The sequence below is a fragment of the Vipera ursinii genome (genome assembly GCF_947247035.1).
Source record: "Vipera ursinii genome assembly, chromosome: Z".
Classification (NCBI taxonomy): Eukaryota; Metazoa; Chordata; class Lepidosauria; order Squamata; family Viperidae; genus Vipera; species Vipera ursinii.
Window position 1 is genome coordinate 37,692,339 of NC_139517.1, and position 11,952 is coordinate 37,704,290.

Genomic DNA, 11,952 nt, shown 5'->3' on the forward strand with positions numbered 1-11,952 from the left:
TAATGCAAGATATTTTAGGCATCTGATAATTGTATTGGGAGAATATTAATGGGGGTGTGATTTGTTGAACTATATCTGAAATAATTTGTTGAAAAAGAGAAAAAAGGCAAAAAAAAAACCCTTACTGAAGATATATATATATTATATCTTTTTAATTTCTAGGATTTGTAATATTTCCTAAGAACTTTATAATATCAAATATGAAATAAATTGAATATACATTTCATACTAACCAGAGTATAAGAGAGAAAAAATATTTTTAATTATACAGGCCATTTCAAATCAAATATATTTCTCAAATGGAAAAAATGGTGGTTACTTGACTTCTCAGCTTTTTACCCAACTTGATAGGAGCCTATTAAATATTCTCAGTGTGGATTTTAGTACAGTGTTAAAGGCTTTGGCCATTTGTTTGGGTAGTTTTTGGTAGCAACTTCATTTAACTTTTGAAGATTCATAAAAACCCACTAAATCACAGGCATACCTCTTCCAGAGTTTGATCTAAATGACATAATATAAATCTTTACACACTAGCCCTTAGAACTCTGATTTTGTGTATCATTCTATTTCCATTCAGAATAGAAGGAAACATTGTTTCTTAAGATACATATATGTCCAAACCTTTTCTTCCCTGCTCCCCACGCCCAAATTAAGCCCACCACAATTATATAAAGAGCTCTATAATACTATATATTTATCTAAAGATCTTACAACTATAATTCCTTTTTACTGTTTCTGTCTTTGTCATTGAACTAAAAAAAAAGTTGACCTAATATTTTTCCTCTGACTTCGCAAAAATGAAGGGGGAACAATTGTTCACCTTAACCGCAAAGACCTCCCTCCGTTATTTACATCAAAAGCTATGCAAAACTGTTTGGTGGTGCCATATATTAAACTTCAGATATGGTTCTGTGTAAGAATGTGTTGATCAGAGTGTATTTGCAGTGACACAGATTTTCTGCTGTGCAAGCTTCATTGCAAATATTGGAGATGAATCCAAAATGTGATAGTTGCAAAAAAAAGCAGATTATTTTTGTTGTGCTTGGAGAACTGAGGAGATACAAAGTTTGACTCAACATTACAGATTTTAATGTTCTATACGTAATCAATAACTCTTCCTCCAGCAGAGGTCAATAAATCAAAGCATTTGGAGGTACAAACCCTTGATCTGCTATGAGCTTCCTGCTGTGAAAATAAAATACAGAGAACCACCCTAATCTTGAAGAATGATAAGTATAGAGGGATGGGTGCAGGAATGCTGTATTTTAAATCAGTGATAATGTGTGTTTTACTGTGGCAGGTTACAAGTACAGAGCCTATAAGGTACTAAAGATGATCCTTGATTTTCAACAGTTCGTTTAGTGAGTGTTCAATGTTAAAATGGCACGGAAAACAGTGACGTATGATCGTTTTTCAGTTTGGATCTTTGCAGCGTGCCCATGATCATGTGATCAAAATTCAGATGCTTGGCAACTAGTTCCTGTTTATGACCATTGCTGTGTCCCAAGGTCATGTGATCACCTTTTGCGACCTTCTGACAAGTGAAGGCAATGTGGAAGCCAGATTCACTTAACAGCTGTGTTGCTTACTTATCAGCTGCAGTGATTCTCTTTACAAGTGAGACAAGAAATGTTGCAAAATGGGGCAAAAAATGGCAAAACTCGCTTAACAAATATCTCACCACCATAAATTTTGAGCTGTAAGTTGAGATCTACCTGTATTGTGTACCCCTCTAGCTGGCCTGCTGTCACCTGAATGCTGAAGCAACATGATTCCTAGCTTTTTATTGAATGCATTTTAATGTACATCTGATTGCATTATTTTTCTTTTATTGCATCATTTTCTTTTATATTATGTGCAAAATTATCATGCTGTTCAGATCCAATTGATAAAGAAGAACATATAGTGGCCTAGACATTGTTAGTCATCTTGTCTATTGAGCAGAAATGCCAAAAATCTGGTGATAAGGGACACGGTGGCTCAAAGGGACGCGGTGGCTCAGTGGGTTAGGACGCTGAGCTTGTTGATCAGAAGGTCGGTAGTTTGGCGGGTCGAATCCCGAGTGCCGCGTAACAGAGTGAGTGCCTGTTACTCGTCCCAGCTTCTGCCAACCTAGCAGTTCGAAAGCATGTAAAAATGCAAGTAGAAAAATAGGGACCACTACGGTGGGAAGGTAACAGCGTTCTGTGCGCCTTTGGCATCTAGTCATGCCAGCCACATGACCACGGAGATGTCCTCAGACAAGTGCTGGCTCTTCGGCTTTGAAACAGAGATGAGCACCAGCCCCTAGAGTTGGAAACGACTAGCACACATATGTGGGGGAACCTTTACCTTTACCTTAATCTGGTGATCTAAGTAACTTCTATGAAAGGAAGATCATTTTAAACCTGTTCTCTATTTTTCCCACTGCACCTATCAGCATGTGCTGGTATTTACAAACATCAAACTTTTGATTCACAGTGAGTATAAAAACAAGATAAGATATCTGTAAAGACTACAAAGCCAACTTCCTACTTGATATAATTATGCTAGAGTTTTTATAAAATAAGATAGACTAATATAAATTAATATAAAGTGAGAAAAAGAAAAGAAGAAAACAAATCAAAGACAAAACTAAAAATAAAAGAAAACAAAGAGAAAAATAGAAAAGTATGAAGATAAACCATACAAAAAGTAGCTTCTGATTTTCTTCACAGCAGTTATAAGTATAACAGTATGAATTTTCCTCTTACTTTATGATTACAACATAGCTGTCTTCTTTCTATGATTTATTCTGTCTAATCATCAAAATCATAAATCACAAGTTTTTTTCTCTTTCATACAAGGAAGTCTGTAAGGGGTTTCCAGTTAGCAATAAACAAATATTGTCTTTTCTCTGATCAGATAAATGAATTTGTTCATCTCAGCTACTTCCATCATCTTCTCCATCCATTCCTCCATTGTGGCTGATGTCAAATCTTTTTATTTATGTGCATACAATACTGTAATCTTGCTGCAATTCTAACGTACCAAAACAAAGTTCCATGACTTTTTTTCCCAAGCGTTTCTCCATTAATCCTGAAAGAAGAACCTCTGGTCTCAATTGTACATTAATGTTTAAAATCCTGTGAATTAATATGTATATCTGAATCCAGAATTTTTGTAGCTTTTTTTTACAGGTCCATCAAAATGTAAAATATCTGTTCTTGTTGTTTATATTTCCAGCATAGATTTGGAATGCCTTTAAACATTCTAGACAATTTTTCTGGTGATATATACTAATGGTACATCATTTTATAAAAATTCTCTTTAAGATTAATGTTAATATCAGTCCTTTCATCCATATATTTTCCATTGTTACAGCTGCATATTATAACCAAAAAATTGAGGCTACTTTATCATGCATGTGTTCATCTGTTTTCTTCTGTTTCAAGTTTCAATAAAAATGTTATACATTTTAGCAATTACATGTACTTAATTCTATTTCAAAGTCAGTCTTACAATCTTCAAAATCCTAAACTCTTTTATTTACTTTAAATCTTTTTAATAATTGTAAATAAGGAAACTATTGAAAACTATATCCCTCTGCCACCAGTTCTTTTCTTGATTTTATATTATATTTCTCTTGTCCAGATTCTGGTATCTTGTGATAAGTTAGCCATTTGCATTTGCCTATTATCTCTTTATAAAATGCCTCTTGTGCTGACAGTCACAAAGGTGTTTTCAGGCACAACCTGAATGTCCATATTCCATATTCTTAATATTGTGCATCCAATATAATAGTTTTTAAAATCCCTATTAACCTTGACTTTATTGTGTCACAAATATCCATGCCACTCACATCTTAGGTCGTATACTTCTGTTTCTCATCCAGACCAAAAGCGAGCTATGAAATACAATCTCAAATCAGGTCTGCCAATCCTCTTCTCTCCTTTGCATCTTATAATACTTTATACTGTATGCAACTTATTTTTTTTCTCCATGCACAAATTTACACATATCCTTCTGACACTGTTTAAATGGTGCATGAGTTATCAAAACAGGTACTGTCTGAAATGAAAACATCATTCTAAGCAAAACATTCATTGTTATCATAGAATTTTTTTCCAGCAACAATTTTAGCTTCCCACATCTTAATGTATCATTTAATTTCATTCCATGTCTTAACATAACTATTTTGAAATAACATGCAATCATATTTGACCTAATGACATCCAAATATTTTACCTTCTTAAAACCTGCTAGTGCACCAAATAATTTTAATTTGTCCATTAATATTTCAGTTCTCTTTAGAGGATCTTCCAGAACCAACACCAAATTATCTACAAAAGCCCTTAACTTTTAAATCTCTTTTCAAATCTTCATTCCCAGAGTTCTCTCATCTTATCTTCTATCTCTATTTAGTATTTCAGGAACCTAAATAAATAAGAGAAGAGACAGTGGGAATCCTTGTCTTGTTCTTTTTTTGTATTTCACATGGTTTTGTTAGTTCCACTGTTTTCATTAACAATTATTCATGCTTATGTCATGTATAAATGCATATCTTTCAAAACCTTGAACAAAGAGGCCCAATTCAAATTGTCAGAAGCCTTCTCTAGATCTTAAGAAAATCAGTGTGGCTTGTTTTTCATTATGTTGCTCTAAATATTCCAAAGTATCCAACAAATTTGTAACATTATCCTTTAACTGTCCTTTATGTAAAAATCTACATTGGTGTTTATATTGGTCCTTTTCCAAATCTCCGGGATTTTCCCTCCCAGTAAGATAAAATTCATTGTGTTTTGTAAAGGTTGTCAAAGTTCATCCTCAAAACATAAGAACCTGGCAATCCATTTGGTCCAAGCACCTTTCCTGGTTTAACTTTTTTAATATCTTCAGCAACTTCAGCAACTCTTATTGTTAGAGGTCCATTCATAATGTAGTTTTTGCTCCTCTGCAACCCTTGATAAACTTTATTTCTTTAGATATTCATCTATTTTCTTTAGTAAGATATCTCCTTTATATAAATTGGAATACTATTTATGGGATGTTTTTTGTATGGATGCATTGTCCATTAGAGCTGTATCTCTTTCTTATCATTTCATTCATTCATTCACTCATTCAGTTTCTAACTCAACCAAGTGACTCTAGGTTATTTTCTTCTTCTTTTTATATTTTACATGCTAGTCATTTTCCTGGTTTACTTGTTTCCCCTCCCTCCCCCTCTTTGTTTCATCCAAAATAGCTTATGTTTTCTCTTGGCTCTTCTTTTTAAGTTCACTATTATGTTGTATTAAATAATATAATAAAAATTTTACCAACATGTCAAACTATTCTTAAATTAGTGCCTTTACCTACATTATTTTCAAAAACTTATTTTAATTTCTTTTTACAATCCTTTGCTACTGCTTCTTTCTGTAGCAACATTTCATTTAGTCTCCATCTAAAAGAATTTGGTTTTCTTTTATAAACCAAACTCACAAGATTATAATCCTAAAAAATGTTTGATAATATCTATATGGTATAAACCTCAGTAGCCAAGTTCTTTGAAATCTAAATCAGGTCCAGTCTTGAAATGGATCCTTTGAATTACTGTTTTTCTACCTCCATATATCAGCTAGCCCCCCCCCCCCAAGCTGTCCATCAAATCGAAGAAAACTGTGAAAAGTTCCACATAGGATTGATTATGTGCCACCAAGTTGGTATCAGGTTCTTGGTTTTCTCCAAGACTATCTGTCTCTATTTTGAACTCTCAAGTCTTCTGTCAGTGCATCCATTGCTCCTGTAATAATAATAATAATAATAATAATAATAATAATAATAATAATAATAATAATAATAATAATAATAATAATAAGAAGAAGAAGAAGAAGAAGAAGAAGAAGAAGAAGAAGAAGAAGAAGAAGAAGAAGAAGAAGAAGAAGAAGAAGAAGTTGGAAGGGACCTTGGAGGTCATCTAGTCCAACCCCCTGCTCAGGCAGGACACCCTATACCATTTCAGACAAATGGCTGTCCAGTCTCTTCCTAAAATCTTCCAGTGTTGGAGCATTCACCACTTCTGGAGGCAGGTTGTTCCACTGGTTAGTTGTTCTAACTGTCAGGAAGTTTCTCCTTAGTTCTAGGTTGCTTCTCTCCTTGACTAGTTTCCATCCGTTGCTTCTTGTCCTGCTTTCAGGTGCTTTGGAGAATAGCTTGACTCCCTCTTCTTTGTGGCAGCCCCTGAGATATTGGAACACTGCTATCATGTCACCCCCTCACCCTTCTCTTTGGTAAACTACACATACCCAATTCCAGCAACCGTTCCCTATATGTTTTAGCCTCCAGTCCCCCAATCATCTTTGTTGCTCTTCTCTGTACTCTTTCTAGAGTCTCGACATCTTGTTTACATCGTGGTGACCAAAATTGAGTCAATCCATCCTGCTACTTGTACTCACTCTTTCATTTCCTTCTCTTTCTTTCCACCTTTCCTAGCACAATAGACTTCTCCAGAGATCTATAATGTTTCCAAAGTATGCTTGTTTGAGATTGGTAAATTGTGCTTTGCATAAGAACTCTTAGTTGATTTGTTCAGTGCCTGCCTTTTTGTTTTGTTTTGTTTTTTTTGCTATCCATGGTATTGTCAGGAATCTTGTCCAATACCATAATTCAAAAGTATCAGTACTTTTTCTATTCTGTTTCTTTAACGTCCAACCTTTACTTCCCTAGAATGTCACAGGAAAAACAATTTCCTGCTTCATTCTAATCTCTGTAATCATTATTTTTTTTCTAAGAACTTAACTGTTCTGCTGATTCCATCTTCAGAAGTTAAAGCTGCAGTTTCACTCTCATTTGACTCCACTCTTTATCTGTTATTCTCCTTCCCACTTGGGTGCCTAGACCTGTTGCTGTTTAATGGGAGTGCAATATTCATTTTTGTACTACTATTTTGCAACTTCTGTTATTTGGGACTTGTATCTTTTGGGGGGGGCTTTTCTTTGTGCTGGTCATATGTGTGTCACGCAATTTTCTGTAATAATTTGCTAAATGTACAAGCTGATTCTTTTGGAAAACAGTCAGACCATCAGGTAATATGAAACACACAAACTAATACCTGCATTGGGAAAGATACTAGAAGAGATTATAAAGACGTATGTTTTGGAAGATATAGAAACAATGCTGTGATTATTAGGACTCAGAATTGGTTGTCGAGAACAAATGTCAGTCTGTCCCTTTTTCATGACAGAGTAATCCCTTAGCTTGGTAGAAAATGGAATATTAAAGGGAAAACTGATACTGTTAGGTGATACAGACATTGAGCACCGTCTTTAGCAAAAGCAAAACCTCTCATTACATTCTTGCACCCAAGATGGATAAGTGTGAGCTAGAGATTCTGCAGTTCTGCAGTGCAGAGGATTTAGATGAAAGGCTCACACAAAGAATACTAAATGATTATTCTTTGGAATAAACATACTGAGTGAGCTCTGACCTTGGCCACCTGCTATTAAATATTATTATAAATGACCTGTTGGATGGAATGGAAACTTTTTAAATTGGTAGATGCCAGTAAGTGGTGATTGGCTAAAAAAATTAGAGAAAAAGAGCCCCACAAATTAAATAACACTGACAGACTTGAACATTTAGTTGTATCTAACAGATGATGCATCAGAGAAAACATCAAATATATAGATCCATGATTGGGGAAATCAGACTTGACCACCATGCCTCTGAGAATGATTTAGAGTTTTTAATACACTACCAGCTGAACATGAGCAAAAATTATGATGAAACACATAATTAGACTAATGCTGTTTTGGATTGCATTAACAAAGGCATTACACCTATGTGATGGGAAATAATGTACACTTATTAGCTTGGAGTTCTGCTCCAATTCTGGGCATTAGGCATTAAACTGAATAAAGAGAAACAAAAGTGAGTTCAGAAGGCAGTTTTAAATAAATTGATTAAAGACAATGGATTAGACAGCTTTATAAGAGACTGGAGCTGTTTGTGGACTTTCTATAAATTAAACAATTAACAGAGGGATTTGAAGATTATGTAATGTTTGGGTTAATCTGTTGACTGTTCTTTTATATATATAAACACAACAAAAACAATATATATATTGATTAGATGCTGAGAGATTGCCTCCTCTGAAATATTTGTTCATATATTTTTCTTGTTAAAAAAACACGAGAAACCTTATAATTATTTCTAGACCCATCATGTAAGGGGAGAAAAATTTCTAAGATTTTTTTAATATTATTTTCTTTCCAGCATCCAGCTAGGGTGGATTTTTTTGTATGTTCAATGTTAGATCTATTTGATGTTGATAAACATCATCATCATTTTAGCCATTGTCTATATATATATATTAAAAAAGACACCTGCCCAGAAAGCAAGAGACTGTGAGCTCAAGTTCTGTCTTAACCATGAAAACCAGCTGAGTGACTTTGGGCTAGTCATTCTATCTCTGCCCAACTCATCTCACAGGGTTGTTGCACTGGGTAAAATAGGAGGAGGAAAATATGTTAAATATGTTTGCTGCCTTGAGTTATTTGTGAATATAAGAAATGTGGGATATGAATTGTTGTTAACTGCGAAGTCGTGTCCGACCCATCGCGACCCTATGGACAACGTTCCTCCAGGCCTTCCTGCCCTCTACCATCTTCTGCAGTCCATTTAAGCTCATATGAATAAATAAACTCTTTTCCTGGTATAGCCTGGCAAAATAGCAGAATAGATTATCTTAAAATCAGGATAGTGTTTTTTTTATTATGTCTATGCCTTTTATGCTACATCTCTTGAGATTAATGAAGTATCTTTGAAACTTTTGGGTGATGCCTGTTCCTGGGGCAAGTAAGCAAGGTCCAGTTATTTCTGCTGTGTCTTATTTGAGTGCAGTGGCATCCCCATTACATGCATTTTTCCCTCCTCCGCAACCTTTTCCACCATCATCCCACCCAACATTTTTTCCACAGTGATCATTAGAGTAACTCTAGATATTTCTGTGATAGTCTCTAACATAATTCTTTTCATTCTGTTCTAAGCGGTATTCATGTTCTTTTCCCTTGTTAACTTATGTTCATTCTGCTGGGAATTTAATCTATCTTCTTCTCTTTTTTTTCCTTACATAATTTGCATTTTCTTTTCCCTCAGGTTTTTACTTCAGCTCTAAGATTTTTTACTTCTTTCTTTCCTATGTCTTTTTTTTAAAGAACCATTTATGAACTAACAAAAAATGGTCTGTTACTCATTTGGAGCCTTTCATTATTCTTGTATCTTTCACTAATTTTCTCAATTTCTCATTATATAGAATTAAATAAATTATGATTTTAGGCTAATATTTTTTTGACATAAGTATGTATGAATAAATTTATGCTTAATTATGTATTAGAAACAAACAGAACTTCTAAGCAAATTTTAATCATTGTTCTCATTCATCCCAATCCTTTTTCTGTATTCTTTTATCATCTTCTTTTCACCCATTCAATCATATCACCTCAGAGAATAATATTTTCCTCTGAATCACATTTATTTTAAAGGTTGCACAGTTCTCCCTAAAACTCCTCTGTAGTTTTTCGGTTATTACCATTCAGTGGAGCATAAGATGCAATTAACACCAATCTATAAATTCCTGTTCTCATACATACTCATAGCAACTTAAATGACTCTAGTTCAGACATTTCTGCAGCCTTTTTATTCATAATTACATATATATCTTTACTTCCCTGCAAGTATTTACCAATTCAACTCAGACTACTTTTATATTATATATAAAACATTATATCATTTGTCTTATTTTCATAAAAACACAATTTATTTTTCATTTTTCATTTCATTTTCATTTGGAATTTTCCATATACCATGTTCATCACAGATGGCCCCATAAAAATTGACCTCCACTGCCCAACATGGCTTTGGTCATTCAATGATTTTGCATAGTACATTTTTGATAAGGACACGATAGACTATAGCAGCAGCCTTAGTACCATTTGGGGCATTTCCTTCTAATGGTAAAGATAAGAATGGTACATTCAGGCACATATTGGCCAATATTCAACAAGTGCAAACAATTCTCAGTTTTACCACAGAAATGATCACTCAGTTCCAAGCAACTTAGTATATCAGCATCCTTTTGCTCATATCTCAGCAACTTGGAGGGATGGCAAATGTATTGACATATATTCAGGATGCCCCTTGAGAACCTAGCTTAAGAATATTATTTGATTCATGTTTTCTAGAATAGGTATTATGAGTCATAATGAAATGTCATGTTGTGGGGATTTTTTAAAATTCCTTTGAACTATCAGATGGGTCTTGAGATTGGCAATAAGCTGTCAGCACTCTCAAGCACATTATTAAAGAAACGTGAGCGTATGGTTTCACTCCTATCCACCAAATACTGGAGGTCCTTGACTCATAGTTCTGCCAGTGATAAATATCTCAAGGTTTTTTTCTAGTTTCTATTGTGTAGCTTACAAAGTTTTAATATGAAAGTATTGTCTGCTGCAGGTTAAAAAGTTGGCTGTGTCAGCAGTTTTGATGAAACTGTTAACTCTGATTCCATGATTTTATTTCTGAAATACAGGTTTCTATATTGTACAGCATTTACCTGCCGAAGAATTTTTCCTTTTTTGTATTACTTTAAAGGTAATTTTCCAGTACTTGAACCAAGCTAGAAAATATGGAGAAAGTATTTGTTTGTTTATTAAATGTACATTCTGCACATCTGAGATTCAAAGATGTGGCCTCCTTCATCCATTGCAAATATTGCTGTTTTTGAAACCTTTTTTCTAACTCCTCAAGTATTATTTTCTTTCATAGGAGAAAAACATCCCAACTTTGAAATGAATTACAGCCATGGCTTTTTATATGAAAAGGAGAGAGAGGCTATGCTGCCAGGATGCATGGCAGAGCAAGCCTTCAACAATGCCATTGGCTATCTTGGTGCAGAACCAGTGCGCCCACTTGTGCAGACCTCAGCTGCTCCAACTTCAGAGATGGTGCCTGTTATCAGCAGCCTGTACCCCCTTACATTCACTCACACTGAAATGCCTAATAATAACCCACAAAAAATGGAAAAAAGTGACACCCAACCGAGGGACAAGATACCTACTGAACAAGGCCTTTCTCCAAGCAATAGTGGTCAACATTCTGCAGATTCAGATAACAATCAAGAAGAGAACCAGAATCATGCCTACCTTCAAAGTCAAATGGTTCCTCCTCCTTTGCAGGCCAGGAATGGACTCCTGACTTTCAAGGAAATTCCTAGAGCATATGACATGTTCAGACAACCAACCATTTGTCCTTGTGATGTCTTGAAAGTCTTCAACAAAGAAGGTGAACCCGTTGGATTCTATCGATGTGATCATTGTCGTGTTCTTTTCTTGGATTATGTTATGTTCACTATCCATATGGGATGTCATGGTTTCCGTGACCCTTTCGAATGTAACATGTGTGGGCACAGGAGCCATGACAAATATGAGTTCTCCTCTCACATAATTCGGGGTGAACACAGAATAGGGCTGATATGAAAGCAAAATTACTCCGTTATTTTCTGAGAGACTCAATGTGCATCTGTACTGCAAAATCAGCCAGATTTTGAAGTATAGTTAAATACTGCGTTTTCTCAAAAAACAAAACACATCTGATCATGATGTATGAATGGGTATTTTTATGAAGTTCACTTATAGAACTAAAGTGTTCAGCATTCTTTGACCAGAACTAGGAAGGTTAAACAGATTATAATTACTTATATAGAAGCATAATAAGATCTTTTTAAAAATAAGGATCTCCTTAAATTATAAACTTTTAGAAAAACTGGTTCATTTTTCAGTGATTCTCTGCTTTTCAACATTTTAATAGCAATGTATTAACATTTGGTCTAGTCATCTTTTGTCTAGTTAAACAAGTCTTGCGGCAAAGAGTTTATTGTATTATACTGTAGTGTTGCCTAAACTCCAGCAAACATTACTGCATAATTTTGCCGCATGTTTTTTTAAGGAAAACAAAGAT

General features: G+C 34.5%; 1 protein-coding gene across 1 annotated transcript in view; it reads left to right on the forward strand.

Annotated features, from left to right (window-relative positions):
* Positions 1-11,585, forward strand: part of IKZF3 (IKAROS family zinc finger 3) — a 54,664-nt gene extending 43,079 nt beyond the window's left edge. Inside the window, exon 8 of the mRNA XM_083376448.1 lies at positions 10,762-11,585. Within this exon, the coding sequence (XP_083232574.1) occupies positions 10,762-11,471 (710 nt within the window). The 3' untranslated portion in view covers positions 11,472-11,585. The remainder of the gene's footprint in view (positions 1-10,761) is intronic.
* Positions 11,586-11,952: the final 367 nt, after the last annotated feature.